Source organism: Eretmochelys imbricata, chromosome 14 (genome assembly GCF_965152235.1).
Source record: "Eretmochelys imbricata isolate rEreImb1 chromosome 14, rEreImb1.hap1, whole genome shotgun sequence".
In the NCBI taxonomy this organism is placed as follows: domain Eukaryota; kingdom Metazoa; phylum Chordata; order Testudines; family Cheloniidae; genus Eretmochelys; species Eretmochelys imbricata.
In genome coordinates, this window is record NC_135585.1 from 31,030,794 (window position 1) to 31,050,331 (window position 19,538).

Genomic DNA, 19,538 nt, shown 5'->3' on the forward strand with positions numbered 1-19,538 from the left:
TGCAGGGTAATTACTTCGGTTTGGGCATGTTTGCAATTTTTATTACAATAGCTTCTAAAGGCACCGAGATCAGGGCCCTTGTTGTGCGAGGCTCTGTACAAACACACAGACCGTCTAAACCCGTGGTCCCCAAATTTTTCCCCTCAGGCTCTCCCTTACACTGGCTATGGCCCCCCACCCGCAGCTGCGGTTAGGAGCTGTGAGTGGGGCCACAGTCAGAGGCTGGGGCCACAGCTGTGGGGGTGTCTTGGGGTTGGAAGTGGGGCTGCCGGGAGTCGGGGGCTCAAACTGGGTTTGGGAGCAGAGCCAGGGTCAAGACTGGGGCTGGGAGTGGAGCTGGGGTAGGAGCCAGGGCCAAGGGGGCCATAGCAGATCTGAGGGGCACTCCCTTCCTGCCCCTTGTGGGGGCTGGTCTTGGCCCTGCCATGCTCCCTCAAATGTTCCTCCATGCTCCAGTTTGGGGACCACTGATGTAAACAGTCAAGATAGACAAAGGCTGGGGATTCTGAAAGGTACTTAAGGTGTCTATACCCCAGATTTAAGTGGATAAATCTGGAGTTTAGGCACCTAAATGCCAGTTTTCGGCTCCACTGCAATCCCCAGAATTCCTGTAGGAGCCCAAAAAGAAAAGGAGTACTTGTGGCACCTTAGAGACTCACCAATTTATTTGAGCATAAGTTTTCGTGATCTACAGCTCACTTCATCGGATGCATAAAAGTGGAAAATGCAGTGAGGATGTTTTTATACACACAGAGCATGAAAAAATGGGTGTTTATCACTTCAAAAGGTTTTCTCTCCCCACCCCACTCTCCTGCTGGTAATAGCTTATCTAAAGTGATCACTCTCCTTACAATGTGTATGATAATCCACTTTTATGCATCCGATGAAGTGAGCTGCAGCTCACGAAAGCTTATGCTCAAATAAATTGGTTAGTCTCTAAGGTGCCACAAGTACTCCTTTTCTTTTTGCGAATACAGACTAACACGGCTGCTACTCTGAAACCTGTCATTAAGGAGGAGCCCAGACTCACTCAGTGCCTGTGTATTCAGGGTACAACTTCTTTCAGTGCCTGTGTTTCTGTCTCTGGGCATGTGCACAGCTGTCCCCCATGGCATCTGGCTGCCTGTCTCCTGGCCACACCCAGAGCAATCCATGAGCTGGGGAAAACCAGGCATTCTGCTTCTCTCCTCTACGGGGCCTGATCTGGTGGGCATGCTTGGAGACAAATCAAAGGAGTGGGAGGGAAACAGAGGCACAGAAGCGGCAGTGACTTAACCAAGCTCACAAAGCAGCTCAGTAGGAGAGCCAGGAATTAAACCCTGGCCTCCCCATGCCCATCCTAGTACCCTAGCCACTAGACCACACCGCCTCTCATCACTCCTGTCATGCAGTTCTCTACCGTCACATTACCAACATCTCAGCACAGCTGCAGACTGGAGGCGTAGCGCCCCAGCTTGAACATTTCACAGCTGATGACCGCTGCTTTCAGGCGAGACACAGGAAAATAACACATGGTCAGCAGTGTTCTCAAGGAGTTTGTTCTCTGCTACTTTCTGATGCATAAGGTGCCCTGAAAGATTTCTGTTTAAGAAACAAAGGTTAATCTGCGTAACTTTTTCCTCAAGGAAAAACCAGGATGATGAATTCCCTTTTTCCCGGGTTTGCTGAAGGATGGTCACTTCGCTGCTCCTGAAGCAGAAATCATGGGCGACGGGTATGACGGGCCAGGGGAGGCACAGCCCTGCGTGGCCCCCTCCACCGCCAGACTCCCTTTTGCTTCCTGCCGGGGATCTGCAGCTCTTCCCCCGTGGCTGGTCTGGGGGGGCCTCTGGCAGAAGGGGCCGGACTGGGGGTTAGTCTCCCTGAACCAGTGGCTCACGTCCTGCCCATACAACCTTTGAAGTTTTGCAACATTCTAGGGCCCATGAAGCCCAAGTGGATTGGAACCTTAAAAAGCCTGTCGGACAGAGCAATCCCCTCGGGGCAGAATCCGCTGTGCTGTACGCCACGCTAGCTGTAAGGACGAAGTGGGCTGTAGTAGTGCCACAATAAGATTAAAGGAAGAAAATGGCTGATTCCCAGGACCATGTTGAACAAGCCCTTTCCCCCATGCTGAACAATCGAGCACAATATTTATGCACCTTGTGAGTGTGTAGGATTTTTAACCAGGAGTCTCTTTCTCCCAAGTGTTCATTAGGCACTGGAGTTTAATGTACTATTTTTTTTAAAGTGTGTTAAACATTGTTACCAAAACTCCCTTCCCTTTAAGTTGCTCAGCTTTAACTCTCTGATGTCCAGCTTTCTTCGTATAGTTTTCTCTGTCATTGCCTGGGAGCAGGGCACCCTACCCTACACTGCTGCAAAATGGATACAACTTCAACCCTTTGCCCTGCAGCACTTGGAGGATTCGCTGGAGGCAAAGGGCTGTTCTAGACAGAGTCCCTAAGTCTCTATGTTAGGTCTGGTGCCCCCAAGGCCTCTCTCTTCCCTGGCAGCGTGACATATACAGCATAGAAGGAAAGTAAGCAGGGCTGACAATGGGGCCTGAGATGCCCAGTTGCCATGAAATGAATGGGAGCTGTCTTTTTAAATCCTCTCTGTGGCTCTGCAACACCTCACCCCTGGGGAATTACAGAAGAAGATCCTTCGAGCACATTTTCAAGAGCACCAACTGACTTTAGGGCCGAAGTCCCATTTGCAAAGGAGATTTAGGCCCGAATCCCCAAATGGAATTTAGGCCCGAATCCCCAGTGGAACCACTCCCACAGGAGAGCATGTGGGCACCCCGCAGCCCTGCAATCCTGCAGCCCAGAGATTAGGGCGCTCCTTGAGAGGTGGTAGATCCCATTTCAAATCCCTGCTCCCTCTGCGGCACAGGCTTGACTTGAACCAGGGGTCTCCCAAAGGCCAGCTGAGTGCTCTAACCACAGGGCTAAAAGTTATGAGCGAGGTGGGTTTCCTTCCCCTGCCAGGCTTCTTGCAAAAAAAATGGCACAGGTGTTGGTCATCAAGAGAGGGCTCGCAGCTGAGAATCCCACGCCGAGGGAGGCGCCTACGGTGCTGCCCAGATTCAGTCGCCGAACTCCCTGAGGGGGCCGGGGCTTAGCACACCCCCGGACCTTGGCATTTCCCACTGGCTGGCGTAAGCAGGGAGTCGCCTAGCATGCTGGCTTTTATGAAGCTCATTCCAAGGCGCATCTCTCTCCCCATTCATGGTGCAGATTGCCTGGGAGCCTGACTCTGGCTTTGTGAATCACAGTGTTAGTCTCTAAGGTGCCACAAGGACTCCTTTTCTTTTAGTGACTTTCTAGGTGCCTAAGCGTTGGGTGTTGTGATGCTAAGTGTCAGCTTGCCTAAGTTTCTTTGTGAATCCAGCCCTGTTTTCATGAGGCTATTTTCCGACAAAAAAGGGGCAAATCACCTCTCCTCTGATCTTTTCTTCCTCTAGAGACCCTGCCCTATCAACTGAACTTTCTGATCTCCAAGGCAGAGAAAGAGGGTAAGTTTTCATAAGGATATTTTCCTACAACAATTATTGATTAAAATCTCCGGATTAATTTTTTAGAAGACACTTCTGAATTCAAACAAGAGAGGTTTCCACCAATACAGAGTCATGGATTCCAAGGTTAGAAGGAACCATTGTATCATAACGGCCAGACTGGGTCAGACCAAAGGTCCATCTAGCCCAGTATCCTGTCTTCCGACAGTGGCCAATGCCAGGTGCCCCAGAAGGAATGAACAGAACAGGGAATCATCCAGCCCATCGCCCATTCCCTGGTGGTATATTTAGTAATTAGATTTCACCAAGCCAGTAATAAATGTCAACTCCTGGATCACTATATTAGTATTACCATGGAGTCACAAACAGTCCCCTAGGATCTCCAGCCACTTTTACCAACCAGATAAACTGGACTTTGTGATAAAAGGTTATTAAAATGAAGAATCACATTATATTGGGTTACTCCCAACCCCAATGGGTCAGTCACTTATCCCAGGTGAATGGATACTCTTGATCTCACATCAAAGGCAATGCTGGCAGCAAATTTCTCTAGTAAATTAACTAAAGTTTTATTAGCTAAGAAAAGAAATGAAAGTTATTGAGAGTTTAAAGCAGGTAAAATACATTAACAGGTTTGTCAGTCCAAAGTGACAGCAGAGATGTGGTATCTGCTAGTTTTCCATAAGTCTCTCAGGGTTACGCAAGATAACTTTGGGGATCTCTGTCTTGCATCTTTTCAGGTTTCAGAGTAGCAGCCGTGTTAGTCTGTATTCACAAAAAGAAGAGGAGTACTGGTGGCACCTTAGAGACTAACCAATTTATTTGAGCATAAACTTTCGTGAGCTACAGCTCACTTCTTTGGATGCATTTAGTGGAAAACACAGTGAGGACATATATATACACACAGAGAACATGAGAAAAAAACCAAACCAAAAAACCAAACCTGTAAGGAGAGTGATCAATTAAGATGAGCTATTACCAGCAGGAGAGCGGGGTGGGGGGAAGGAGGGGGAAACTTTTTGTAGCGATAATCAAGGTGAGCCATTTCCAGCAGTTAACAAGAAGGGGGGAAACTTTTTGTAGTGATAATCTAGGTGGGCCATTTCAAGCAGTTAACAGGAACAACTGAGGAACAGTATGGTGGGGGGAGTGGGGGGGAAGAAATAAACAAACATCGGGAAATAGTTTTACTTTGTTTCAGAGTAACAGCCGTGTTAGTCTGTATTCGCAAAAAGAAAAGGAGTACTTGTGGCACCTTAGACACTAACCAATTTATTTGAGCATGAGCTTTTGTGAGGGGCATTGCTGGCACATTGCTTGCATCTGGAATGTTCTCTGAAAGTGTCCAAACAGCTCAGAGAGACAGAACCATTCCCTGGATCCATTCTCACAGCTGTATTCCCCGGAAAGCAATCTGGCAAGTAAAAAGAAAAGGAGTACTTGTGGCACCTTAGAGACTAACCAATTTATGGTGCCACAAGTACTCCTTTTCTTTTTGCGAATACAGACTAACACGGCTGTTACTCTGAAATCTGGCAAGTGTTTCCATCACAGCATGGGTTTTTCCTCTGATGACTAAACGCAGACTGGGTCTGTGGATTTCCCTTTGTCCAACACAATGACCAGTGCTTTGAAGGTAGCATGTTCTTCATTTACATTTCCAAGGCTCCAATCGCATTTGATGGGCAAACATAATTACCGGGATACATGCGATGTAAATTGCAATGTAACAGCAGACAACAATCCTTCCTTAGTTTTCATGAAGTTCACACATCAAGTAAATTCACAATTTTGATCTAGGTTTAATGAAGTAGAGGGATATACATAATGTAAAGGGATAGCATACAACGGGTTACAGATAAGTGAAGGCAATATCATTCCCATTTCCTTTGAACTAAATTAACTCTTGAGTGAATTAGTACATTTAACATTTCTTTGATAGTCACAAGTTAATGATGGTAATATAGTATGTAGTCCTGTTTATTTGCCTGAGATAGAATTTTGGGTTTTGTTTGCCCACTTGAATTTTGAGGTTTTAAAATAGAATTGTTTGTGTCTTATACCCTTATCAACATATGTGAACAAGGGGCTGGGGGGACACCACTGTGTGTTGCTTCTGCCTAGAGACGGGGGTTTTTCAATACAAAGAGAAAAGATAAGAAATAGGGTTCCAGTGTTGCTGGATATGGCGGGAGTTTGATATACAGTGTATAATTGACGGCTGCCTGACTCCTCTCCCAAGACAAGGTCAAGTAACCAGTTGGGAGGGGCCAGGGAGATGGGGGAAGCTATAAGGAACACTAAAAACCAATGAAAAAGGTAACCCTGACCGGTGCATAACTTCACTCCCTACCCCTCCCACGGGGTACAAAAGAGGTGGTACCGAAGCCCCCAGACTCAAGACCCTCCAAAACGGAATATGACCATAAATTGCAAGGGTGGTACCAGGGTTCAGGGTACCGGGGAGTACACCTCAGGTATAACTAAGCCCACTACAAAGGAGGAGGGAGAGGAAGCTCTGTTGGTGTAAAGAGCTGTGGTTATGCATTGTTGGCAGTTTGGACACTGGCTACCTGCTTTCTGTCTGCATGACAAGAACCAAGAGAGGGTAGGGGAAGCCCTAATAACACACAAGTGAATCGGCCTTGTCAAGGTTCCTCCCCCACTCTGAACTCTAGGGTACAGATGTGGGGACCTGCATGAAAAACCTTCTAAGCTTATCTTTACCAGCTTAGGTCAAAACTTCCCCAAGGTACAAAATATTCCACTCGTTGTCCTTGGACTGGCCGCTACCACCACCAAACTAATACTGGTTACTGGGGAAGAGCTGTTTGGACGCGTCCTTCCCCCCAAAATACTTCCCAAAACCTTGCACCCCACTTCCTGGACAAGGTTTGGTAAAAAGCCTCACCAATTTGCCTAGGTGACTACAGACCCAGATCCTTGGATCTTAAGAACAATGAATAATCCTCCCAACACTGGCACCCCCCCTTTCCTGGGAAATGTTGGATAAAAAGCCTCACCAATTTGCATAGGTGACCACAGACCCAAACCCTTGGATCTGAGAACAATGAAAAAGCATTCAGTTTCTTACAAGAAGACTTTTAATAAAAATAGAAGTAAATAGAAATGAAGAAATCCCCCCTGTAAAATCAGGATGGTAGATATCTTACAGGGTAATTAGATTCAAAAACATAGAGAACCCCTCTAGGCAAAACCTTACGTTACAAAAAAGATACACAGACAGAAATAGTTATTCTATTCAGCACAATTCTTTTCTCAGCCATTTAAAGAAATCATAATCTAACACATACCTAGCTAGATTACTTACTAGAAGTTCTAAGACTCCATTCCTGGTCTATCCCCGGCAAAGACCAGCATAAGACAGACCCAGACCCTTTGTTTCTCTCCCTCCTCCCAGCTTTTGAAAGTATCTTGTCTCCTCATTGGTCATTTTGGTCAGGTGCCAGCGAGGTTACCTTTAGCTTCTTAACCCTTTACAGGTGAGAGGAGCTTTCCCCTGGCCAGGAGGGATTTCAAAGGGGTTTACCCTTCCCTTTATTTTGATGACAGGCCTATTGCTCTGACCTGAGCTGGCCTGTCAGTGTCACAATTGCTACGTGACCAGAGGGAGCGACATTACTCAGGTATGCCTTCACAGGGATTAATAAACCCATGGCTGGCCTGGATCCGCCGACTCGAGCTCATGGGGCTTGGGCTCCGGGGCTGAAATATTGCTGTGTAGACATTCGGACCCAGGCTGGAGCCCGAGCTCTCGGATCCTACACAGCAATTTTTAGCCCCACAGTCCAAGCTCTGCAACCCCGAGTCAGATGACCCAGGCCTGCCGAAGCCATGCCACAGGGCTTTTATCCCCGTGTAGACATACCCGAAGGGACTGGGACTCATGACACCCGGGTTATATACCTCAGAGCTGCTGTGTGACCTCTAGCCAGTCACTTCCCCTCTCTGTACACTCTGAAAAATGAGGATGATGATCCTAACCCAGCTTGATAAATCACTTTGAGATCTACAGCTAAATTGTATTGTAATCTCGATCTACAGGGTAACCAGGCACAGAGCAGCGAAGAATACCTGAAGAATGCAGCTGGGTGGGAAATGGGTTTCCCATCCTGCAAGACTTTTCAAGATTTGAGAGAGACAAAGAAGGTGAGGTATCATTTTTTATTGGACCAACTTCTGTTGGTGGATGGGACAAGCTTTTGTGCTTCACAGAGCTCTTCCTCTGGTCTGGAGAAGAGAACCATAGTGTCCATGATCAGTACAAGGTGGGACAGATTGTTATGCATAAGGGGATCACACATATTGTAGGAGACCACTTAAAATGAAGTGGGCAATTAACATGAAGTGGGCGATTAACACTCTGCAGAATAGGCAGCAGGGCCCATTGACTCCAAAGGAGCTACAGCCAATTTACACCTGCTGGGCGACCAATGTGAATTCAATATTTTTTAAAAGTCTTGCAGCGTTGCATCTGCAGCTCATTGAGCTTTTTGGTTTAGTGCTGTCTGTAGCAAGAGAAAAAATAATGTAATGGCTGAGAAAGAAAGAAAGAAAGAAAGAAAGAAAGAAAGAAAGAAAGAAAGAAAGAAAGAAAGAAAGAAAGAAAGAAAGAAAGAAAGAAAGATAGATTTGGGCCATTCATCCCAACAGAAGTTGAAGATGAGATACTTGAAAACTGTGCAACACTGAATTCCTCCAAAGTTCTATCCCTAGAGGGACTGAACCATTCTCCGCCAGCAATAAAAGTTACACTTGTAATTAAACCCATGGGGCAAAGAGCTAAGAAAGTGCAAACTGGTTCAGAACTTTTGAATCAGCTTCAGATCACATTGGCAGGCAAAAAATATGGATTTATAACTGTGTAATGGGCTAGATCCCCAGCTGATGTAAATTGACATCGCTCGACAGAAATCCAAGGCCCAGATTCCCAGTTGGCGTAAATAGGCCAAACTACCATGAACTCAATGGAAGTAAAAAGAAAAGGAGGACTTGTGGCACCTTAGAGACTAACCAATTTATTTGAGCATAAGCTTTCGTGAGCTACAGCTCACTTCATCGGATGGAAGTGGAACTGTAACAATTTACACGAGCCTATGACCTGGCCCTTAGTTTTTAGTCTTCACCTCTGGGTACCTCTTGGTGACTGACTTCAGTCAGACAAGGCAGGCTGAGCTGTGGGTTCCTCTTGCAGAGGCATCCCAAGAGCTGCTGATACAATGCAGGAGGGAAAAAAAGTCTCTGCTCCCCCAGAAGTGATTACGTGATGTTAATGAAGGAACAGGCTATTCCAGGCCAGCTGAGATTCTGCTGCGACAAGGCTCTTCGCTATTGTGGATCATGTATCTCTGTTAGAAATCGCTGTTTTAGTCCCTTCCAACCCTGAGATTCTATGATTCATTCATTCTATGATTCATTCTACAAACACCTTGGGACATGCTTTGGGCCTCTGCCCTGCCTTGTTTTTAGCCAAGGGTCCTTCCAGGGATGCTGCCATCAAGTGAGATAAAGGGCAGGTACTGTTCTCCCTCTGTGGGGTTAGAGTTGGGCAGGTTGTCAGGGTGGTTTGCTCCAGAGGTGAGATCAGAGCTGGGCGTAAAGCCTTGGAGACCGGATTCAACTGTTTAGCCCCAGAGTAGGGACATCCTGGGCTGTGACAATATCTGAACCCAGCACAAGACAGGATCAGCTCTAGAGCTGGGAGTTTTCAGTCTCTGATCCCATTTAGTCCTTCGTCTCCCAGCCAAGCCTGTCCAAGGAGGGGAGCAGGTAGCGCCCCTCTGTGGAGCGGATCCCTGTCTACTAGGAACTTCAGAGAGACTCAGGAAATCCAGCAAAGGGACATGGAAACTGCTGCTGGATAATACAGTGATGGGGGCATGAGAGAGAGATGACCAAAGAATCCTGGTACTGGAGGATCAAAAGCATCGCACGTTGGGAAAAAATCCACAAAGACCAACAGACTACATTTTTGCTTTCAATTCTACATGTGAAGGTATTAATGTACAGACAAATTTAATAATAGAGATATGAATTGTAATTGGAACTTTTAAAGACTTTTATTATCAAACAGCTAGAGCCTGTCAGATTTCTTTTCAGCAGAATGTAAGAACTGAAATATAAGTTACAATTTGAATTCTTTAAGGAATTAAGTCTCAGTCTAGTCAGACATCGAGATCCAGTCAGAGAAAAAGAAGGTGGACAATGACTTTGCATCAGAAATCAGAAATGTTTGCAGGGTTCAGCAAGCAACAACTAATTTCTTTTCAGCTAAAAACTACTGTAAACTGGAAATTGCACATTGCAAACCAAAGAATATTGGGATTTGCAGATTTCAAAAAAATGAAACCAAATATCTGAGTATAGGAGATACTTTCCCTGAACATTTTTGTTTAGTTCAAAAACTCGTTTTCCTACAAAAAACTCATTTTCCTACTACTACCAAAAAAATCTAAATTTCCAAACATCTCTAATTTGGAATGGAGCTTTAAACAAGGGAGGGGAACACTAATACTGTTCAATAATAGCATAATTTCAAAACCATTTTTTCTCTTGAAATTGGGTTTGTTTCTGTGTCAAAGGGATAATTACTGGAAGGTCAAAATTGAATAAGCAGCAGAGCTGATAGCCACAGTTGATATGTTATGCACACCAGCACCTTTAGGCTCAGAGTTAAACCACCAGTTAAAGCCAGTCTATCTCAATGTTGCCAAAAGACATACAGGAGGTAAATGGGACTAGAACCCATATTTCCAGGATTTCCTTGGAAGTTAACAAGATAGACACAGGACCAGGATTACAAAGGGTTTAAGCACCTAAAGAAGGAGCAAGGCGCCTTTGGGGATTTACAATAGCATCTGAGCAGGTTAGGTGCTATCTTTTAATGCTGGCCCACAGATAACACAGAAGCTTGGCTGGAATCAGGGAACCCTGGTGGCAATTGTACTCCCTGTGTTATGCTGGGGTCAGACTAGAGGGTCTGAATGGCCCTTTTGGCGTTATCACCTTTGTTTCTGTGCCCTTGCCTCTGAATCTCTGCTTCTGAGCTCTGCAGGGCTCCAGGGCATGAGTCCTGCTAACCCTCAGGAAATAGATATGGATAAATCACCTTCCTGCAGCATCAGTCCTTTAATGTCAGTGCAGCTCAACGCCAGCTACTCACAGCTCATCTGCAGAGAGCAATCGGTTTGAGCCTAGTTCAATCGCAGAATGAGGCTGAAAGGATTCTCAGATACCTGTGCCTTTAGCTTCTAGATTCTGCTATATAGATAGATAGTGACCAAAAAATCCTAGTGCTGGATGACTGAATGTGTCTTCCGTTGGGAAAAAATCCACAAAGGCTAGCACAGGAAGTTTGCTATTTCAATTAAATGTGTTGGGGGATCAACATACAGGGAAGAATTAAGATGATAAATATGAATTACAATACGAACTGGTGAAGATCTTTCCCATCAGTTTAATCAAATACCTACTGCTGACTGGAATTTTTCCTCCCATGAGGAAAATTTTTACTTTTCACTGAAAACCCTAAATCCATTTCCCCCCACCACCACCCCAGTTTTTGGCAAATGAAAACTTTCTGCTGAAAACTGATTTTTTTTATTCCAAAACCAATATAGTTTGTTTTTTTTAAGTTTTCATTTTTTTTTTTACAAAACAATCCCAAAATGTTTGAGAAAAGCAGACAGATTCTGAGATGTGTTATTTAGCTTAAAAACCAATCTCCATTAAAAAGAACACAGCTGAAAATTTCCAACCAGCCTCTATGCACAGAGCTTGGGGTAGAAAAATGACAGATGAGCTGCTATTTACGATGCTGGGTGAGTCAACATCATATTGCCCTGCAAAGTGAGAATCAGGCTGTGTTAGAATTTTAGTTGATCAGTTTCATACCCAAGTTGTGAGAATTGTTGGGTTTGGAGTGTGCTTTGTTCCATCCTTCATATTGCATTTTATCAAGCCACACCTTGGGCCAAATCCTCAGATGAGATAAAGTGACGAAGCTCCATTGACTTTAAAGGAGCTGACCTAATTTACACTAGTGTGGTAACGTGACTCATTGATTGTCAGAGGCAAGGAGCACTAACAACACCTACTCATTGTAAGTGATGAGTTCTGCGCACCTTTGACATTCATAGAATGAGATATTAGGGAAAGGGGAATCAGGGCCATTCCCTCTGTCGCTCTAATCCTGACCATTGTCTTTCTCATTCCCTCCACAGACATTGCACAGTGTACTGCGGAAGAAAATGTCCAACCAAACTGCCGTGACCGAGTTCCTTCTCCTGGGATTCTCTGACATTCGGGAGCTGCAGATTTTACACTTTGTGGTGTTTCTACTGCTTTACCTGATATCCCTGCTGGGGAACCTTCTCATCGTCACAGCCATAGCCCTTGACCGCCACCTTCACACCCCCATGTACTTCTTCCTGATGAATCTGTCCATCCTAGACCTCGGCTCCATCTCTGTCACCATCCCCAAATCCATGGCCAGTTCCCTCACGAACACCAGATCGATTTCTTATTCTGGATGTGTTGCCCAAGTCTTTCTCTTCTTCTTCTTCGCTTCAGCAGATTTTGCCTTACTGACCATCATGGCGTACGACCGATACGTCGCCATCTGCCAACCACTGCAGTATGAGACAGTGATGAACAGGACAGCATGTGTCCAAATGGCAGCCAGTGCCTGGATCACTGGTATTCTCTCCTCTGCACTGCACACTGGGATCACGTTTGAAATCTCCTTCTGTGGAGGCAACGCGGTGGATCAGTTCTTCTGTGAAATCCCCCAGCTCCTCAATCTCGCCTGCTCTGACTTGTACCTCATTGAAGTTGGGTTTCTCATCTTTAGTTCATTCTTAGGCTTAAGCTGCTTTCTTTTCATCATTGTGTCATATGTTCAGATCTTCAAAGCAGTGCTGAGAATCCCCTCTAAGCAGGGTGAGCATAAAGCCTTCTCCACCTGCCTCCCTCACCTCACCGTGGTGTCCTTGTTCTTTAGTACTGCTGCCTTTGCCTACCTGAAACCCACCTCCAGCTCAACCTCACGTCTGAATCTCATAGTGGCTGTTCTCTATTCTGTGTTGCCACCGATGATGAATCCGATCATCTACAGCATGAGAAACAAAGAGATCAAAGGTGCACTGAGTAAACAGATTGGTTGGAGGTTATTCACTAAGAACAAAATGTCCATATGTCTCCTTCGGTAGCAATTTCATTCTGTATTTCTTTATAAATAAAATCTGATGACATTATTGCCTCCATAAGAAAATACTGTGCACTCTGTTTATGCGGAATTGGGTATTTGCACTAGTACAGATACAGACAAACATGACTCAGGAAAAAAAGGAGTTTCTATAGGTTTACACCAATGGAAATAAGATTGGAATATATCATATACTGCTACCGATCACCATACTACCTGAGACCCTTGCCTATAAAATCAGTAGTCATAGCAGAGTCCCTGGTGAGGTCTTTGGCTCTTCTTATATTTTGGGATAAAAACTCAGATGGAGGTATCGATGCATTTGTTTTTTGTGTTTTTTGTTTGTTTGTTTGTCAGATTTTTAGCTTATTTTTGCTTAACTGGTGGATTGGTGGTTTGGTTTGTTTGTTTGTTTTAGGAGGTTTTGGAGGTGGAAAGGCCTGAGAAGATGGTGAGTGTTTGGTGAGATGGGATTTTCAATGTTTGTCCCTTCTTGGGAGTATCCATATGTCATCTCTTTGATGGGGTTTTCTGAGCGAACTAAAGGTTTGCTCCCCACAATGACAAAAGTGTGCAAAAGAGGATTATGCATGGCTTAGTTCCTACTGACATGATTATGTGTAGATTGTTGGGATATTATTGTATTATTAATGATATGTGTCATAAATATAAAGGGAAGGGTAACCACCTTTTTCTCCACAGTGCTATAAAATCCCTCCTGGCCAGAGGCAAAACCCTTTCACCTGTAAAGGGTTAAGAAGCTAAGATCACCTCGCTGGCACCTGACCAAAATGACCAATGAGGAGACAAGATACTTTCAAAGCTGGAGGGTGGAGGGAACAAAGGGTATGTCTGTCTTTGTGATGCTTTTGCCAGGAAGAGATCAGGAATGCAGCTCAGAACTCCTGTAAAAAGTTAGTAAGTAATCTAGCTAGAAATGCATTCGATTTCTTTTGTTTAATGGCTGGTAAAATAGCTGTGCTGAATGGAATGTATATTCCTGGTTTTGTGTCTTTTTGTAACTTAAGGTTTTGCCTAGAGGGATGCTCTATGTTTTGAATCTGATTACCCTGTAAGGTATTTACCATCCTGATTTTTAGAGAGGTCATTCTTTTACCTTTTCTTTCATTAAAATTCTTCTTTTAAGATCCTGATTTCTTTTTCTTTGTTCTTAAGATCCAAGGGTTTGGGTCTGTGTTCACCTGTATAAATTGGTGAGGATTTTGATCAAGCCTTTCCCAGGAAAGGGTGTGTAGGGCTTGGGGGGATATTTTGGGGGAAGACGTCTCCAAGTGGGCTCTTTCCCTCTTCTTTGTGTATCACGCTTGGTGGTGGCAGCATAGGGTTCAAGGACAAAGGCAAAGTTTGTACCATGAGGAAGTTTTTAACCTAAGCTGGTAAGAATAAGCTTAGGGGGTCTTTCATGCAGGTCCCCACATCTGTACCCTAGAGTTCAGAGTGGGGAAGGAATCTTGAGAATATGTAAGGCATCTTTTTATTATTTTAACCTAAATGAGTCTAGCATCATAGAATATTAGGGTTGGAAGAGACCTCAGGAGGTCATCTAGTCCAATCTCCTGCTCAAAGCAGGACCAACGCCGACTAAATCACCCCAGTCAAGGCTTTGTCAAGCCAGGCCTTAAAAACCTCTAAGGATGGAGATTCCACCATCTTCCCAGGTAACCCTCCTAGTGAAATAGTGTTTCCTAATATCCCACCTCTACCTCCCCCACTGTAACTTGAGACCACTGCTCCTTGTTCTGTCATCTGCCACCACTGAGAACAGCCTAGCTCCATCCTCTTTGCAACACCCCTTCAGGTCGTTGAAGGCTGCTATCAAATCCCCCCTCTCTCTTCTCTTCTGCAGACTAAATAACCCCAGTTCCCTCAGTCTTTCCTCATAAGTCATGTGCCCCAGCCCACTAATCATTTTCGTTGCTCTCCAATGGACTCTCTCCAATTTGTCCACATCCGTTCTGTTGTGGGGATGTAAAAACAGTGTCATTCTTGCTATGGTGGAAAGACTGTTTTAAAGTAAGTGACATGAACACTGGTGTCTGGGGTCTTCTTGTCTTCTTGTCTGGGGTCATTTTGTTCTAGCCCTGGTGTAAGTGGACAAGTGCCATCACGTGCACTGATCTGGTGTTCCATACGCCTTCCCGTGTAGATGTACTCACACCCAAGCTGAGAAAGGATCTCAGAAGTTGGCCTGTTAGTAGTATTAGAATATCATCTTTGTGCATGGTTGTGTACACTTCATATATGACAGACAAAAGCAGAGTATGTGATTAGCCAGAGAGACAGACAGACAGGACCATTCCTTGTCCTAACCCACAATCTCATTGAGTGATAATGATAGATTTCTATTTGATTGTAAATTACATGAGCTAGCTAGCTAGTGTGACAAAGTTTCTCCTCTACCTTGGTGGGTCTTGCGCTTATTAGTGGATTTGTTTGCCTTTGAGCTTCATGGCAGCCCTCAGTTTGGCCGTTTTCATGAACCCACAGTCCAGGGCAACTCCTCCTGTGTCTGACCAGGAGTTGGGAGGTTTGGGGGGAACCCGGGCTCACCCTCGACTCCAGGGCCCTGTGGAATGCATCTGTCTAGAGTGCCTCCTGGAACAGCTGTGCGACAGCTACAACTCCCTGGGCTACTTCCCCATGGCCTCCTCCCAACACCTTCTTTATCCTCACCATAGGACCTTCCTCCTGGTGTCTGATAATGCTTGTATTCCTCAGTCCTCCCACAGTCCACATTCTCACTCCTAGCGCCTCTTGCTCCCAGCTCATTACACGTGCACCACAAACTGAAGTGAGCTTCTTTTGAAACCCAGGTGCCCTGATTAGCCTGCCTTAATTGATTCTAGCAGCTTCTTGATTAGAACACCTGCAGCCAATCAGCCTGTCTGTCTTAATTGTCTCCAGAAGGTTCCTGATTGTTCTGGTACCTTCCCTGTTACCTTACCCAGGGGAAAGGGACCTACTTAACCTGGGGCTAAGATATCTGCCTTCTACTACTCTCCTGTAGCCATCTGGCTCGACCCTGTCACACTAGATAATGAATAATCTATGGAAATTATTGTGCAAATTACTGTGCTTCTTTTCCTGCTAATGATTGTCTATGTCCAGATCATGATTTTCTTATAAGTACTCCTTATTACACATTATTTCGCAAAGATTTTGTATGACTATATCTTACTCCATCGCTCATTTACAAACAGCTCATCCTAACGCACTTAGTGTTTGAACTTTGATCTGTTTTGACCGGATATATTTTTAACATACTCTGGTTTGCTTGGAAGTATCACAGACAGGTCGGAAGATTCAGTGACTTTCGGCACCACACCGATGAATGGAGTAGAGAGAGAGAGATCAACATTGACAAGGACTTGCACAGAGAAAGGACGCTGTGCCACTGTCCATGTCATCAGTGTTAGGGGTATTCTGATGTGAGGCTCCCACAGTCACTCCAGTTGAAGCTGTTCCAGTCTGGAAAAATAATTAAAGAGTTGTTGGAGCAGGGGGTCTGGACACGGGGTCTCCCAGGTGAGTGCTTTGACCACCAGGCTACAGGGTAATTCTCATGTGCTCTCTCTCCCTCTTTGACCCAATGATTCTTTAATGATTTAATCCAAAGTGGAACAGCTTGAACAGGAGAGGTTGAGGGAGCCCCACATGGGAATATCCCACAACCAAGTGATTAGGATACTCACCCAAAAGGTGGCAGATCCCCGTTCAGATCCCTTCTCCTTCATAGGCAGAGGGGGGACTTGAACTGGGGGTTTCCCCATGGCCAGGTAAGTACCCTAACCACTGGGCTAAAAGTGAAACAGGAGGGCCTTCTCCTTCTCACACAAAACACCGGAGGGGCCTGACCCAAGGAGAGGGTTCCCAGGTATGCATCACAAGCAGGGATAGGCGCCACCCAACAGGTCGACATAGGCAACTATCTCTGTGAGGGGGTGGAGCTTGGCACACCCGAGTCTAGTCATCATCTCCCAGTGGTCAGGTTAGGCACCTCCCCACCGCATGCTGGCAACTGTGGATCCCATTTAGGTGTTTACCTCTCCCCATTCACTGAACAGGGAGCCTGGGCTCCAAACACAGGCTTTAGGAATCATGGGGATTTTCTAAGTGCCTAAATGTTAGGTGCTGCAATGCTCATTGTTAGAATACCTAAAGGCAAGATTTTTAAAGGTATTTAGGTGCCTGGTGGGATTTTCAAAAGCATTTAGGTAGCTAAATCCAATTGAAATCAAAGGGTGTTTTGAAAGTCCTACTAGATGCTTAAATACCTTAAAAAAATCAGGCCCTAATTCCTTCTGTGAATCTAGCCCTGAGTGTCTGATATCCCCGAAGAGGCTTTAATAATATCATCCCAGAAGACTGAAGACAGATCCAAAAACCATATTTTTGAGCCCTTCCTAACACTGAAGGGCTTTGTAAACTGCAGCCGTATCCAGACATGGGTTCTACAAATGGCCCTGTCCCTTTAAAATGAGCCAGACACAGACCCCAGGACCAAAGACTCATGAGTTTGAGGTTTTAAAATATAAGGCTGCTCCCATCTCAGCTGAGATAGGGACCACCTCACCTCTAGATCATGCAGAACAATCTGGTCCCAGCAGGGTACACGAGAAAGGCTGATATTCATTGGATAGCTGACAGTCAGTGGTAACTGGGTAGCTTTGAAAATGAGGCCTCTTTGAAAATGCCAGCTGAGGGCTTTGTCAAGTGGAAAATGATCTTTTGTCAGATTTTACAAATGGCCCCTCTCTTCATCATTGGCCAAACAGAAACATCCATCCCTGAGCTTTGCAGTGTTCAACATCCAGCCTTGCCTTCATCACTGCCTAGGGGTGCACAGGGACCATTCCCCCGCTAGGCCGCTAGTGACTATGTTGGCATAAGCATCAAAGTTTGTGCCTTGTGATGGCTTCATGGTGGCCTTAAGAAATGGACTGGGGGTCTTTGTGTGGTTTCTAGAAGACGTGTCCCCAACACACAAACATCAGCATCACTGGAAATAGATTTGCATCCTTGTGCTCCATTACTATAGAGAGGTCCAGAAGTATGCAGAAAGGAATCCTCTGTCCTATATAGCAAGGGTCCCTCCACGGCAGGGTAGAAGCACATGCCCGGGGAGTGGAAAGTGAGGGAAGATCGCACAGCTGCCACCTGGGCTTCTATATGTACTACTGAAAAATGTCAGACTTCAGAACCTTGGGCTAATCATCTGGCCGCTTAGGGTTAGGGTGGTGCAAAGAAACTTAGGATACAAGGGGACAAGACAGAAATCTCTGTATATTAAGTCTGGGATATTCAAAGGGGTCTAAGGACATTAGTTGCCTAACTCCCATTGTGCAGTCAATGGGAGATGGGCACATAATTCCCTGAAGCCACTCTGAAAATCCCTGTCACAGCTCATGGCCCGCAGTGAAAGTTCACTGTACGGTTCCAGATTCTGCAGCACCCACAGCCCCTTGTGTCTGCTCTAATTGCACAGGATGCTGGAGAGTCGGTCACTGGTTCCTCCAGAGGGCCAAGCCCATTCCTGGGGTCTCTCCAAGGAAATCAGTGATTTTGCACCCAGGATACATTGGGTCCCTTCTGCTGAGCTGTTTTCTACTCTCTCCCCTGCTAATGCCCCCTGGGGATAATCACAGCTCTGTGCTCCTCACAGGGGTTTCCTAGGGGATGCCCCACTTGGTCTGATTGCTTTGGTTGCTCTCAGTAACTGAATCCCTGGGCTGATGTTATGTCCCTGGCACATCATGCTGGGTGCACCACGCTGCAGCAGGGCCTGGGAATAGATTGTGCCCCAATAAGGCAACCTGAGAGAGCAGGACTGTCCCTCGCCTTCAGCCCCTGAACATTTGAGAGGAGCTGAGGTCTCAGTTCACACCCCAGTTCCATGTGGAAGCTACAAACATTGTCGAGCAGGATGGGACAGGCTGGCTCGGGAGATAAGAGATGAAGTTGCTGCTTTCACCTCTAAGTCACCTGTCCAAACCCAGCCCCACTGAGCAGGAGCCCAGGGCTAAATGAGCAAAAGCATTTTGGTCCCTAAGTCCAAAATTTACATCCTCAAAAGCTCTGGAGTTATGGGTGCGTGTGTGCCTGCCTGCTGGCCGGCTGATGTGAGCACTGCGTAAGGGCTCTTGGACACGATTTGACCCTTTCTCTCTCCACTGTGTAATAACAGAGCTGATTACGACTCAATTGAGAGTCTTGTTGCAGACCCATAGAGCTAAAGCCACTAATAACCAGGTCTAAGCATGAGTCTTGCTTTAGGACAGTGTCTCTGGTGCATAAGGCTGCCCAGTCTGCACTATCAGTGAGGCTCCCCCAATAACAGCTGAAATCACTGAGAGCTGTGTTATGTGGCAGGACCTCAAGACATCCCAGAAGGTGCAGGAGGGCTGGCGGAGCAGAGGCAGGGCCAGAGCAAATGCCCGGACAGTGGAGAGAGCAAGGTGCCTTTCTTTCTGTCCAGCAGGGTGGGCGGTGAACGCCACAGATGCACCTCTGAACTCTGGGTCTTCACTGACCAAGGACAACAGCTGTGCGTGGGGTGCGGTGAAGGGATGGGCACGTTACTGGAATCTTTGACTGTGGGACTTAAGAACCTGAGGCAAAAGGACACTGCCCAACATACTCTGGGGTGGGTGTTTTGCTCATGGTTTATGTTATGAATCCTGCTTGCAGTGCTTTCCCAAGTTAATGCCAGGTTCCTTTCCCCCTTTTTACTGTCAGCAGGGTCAGGATGAGCTCCACCCTGACACCTGGTGGTGAGGTGTGGCAAGTTGTGGA

At 45.9% G+C, this 19,538-nt stretch overlaps 1 protein-coding gene across 1 annotated transcript; it reads left to right on the plus strand.

The window, feature by feature from the left end:
- The first annotated feature begins 11,769 nt into the window (after window positions 1-11,769).
- Window positions 11,770-12,729, plus strand: LOC144274428 (olfactory receptor 14A16-like). Its single transcript, XM_077833256.1, has one exon. The coding sequence runs from the start codon at window positions 11,770-11,772 to the stop codon at window positions 12,727-12,729; it is 960 nt and encodes a 319-aa protein (XP_077689382.1).
- The last annotated feature ends 6,809 nt before the right edge of the window (window positions 12,730-19,538 follow it).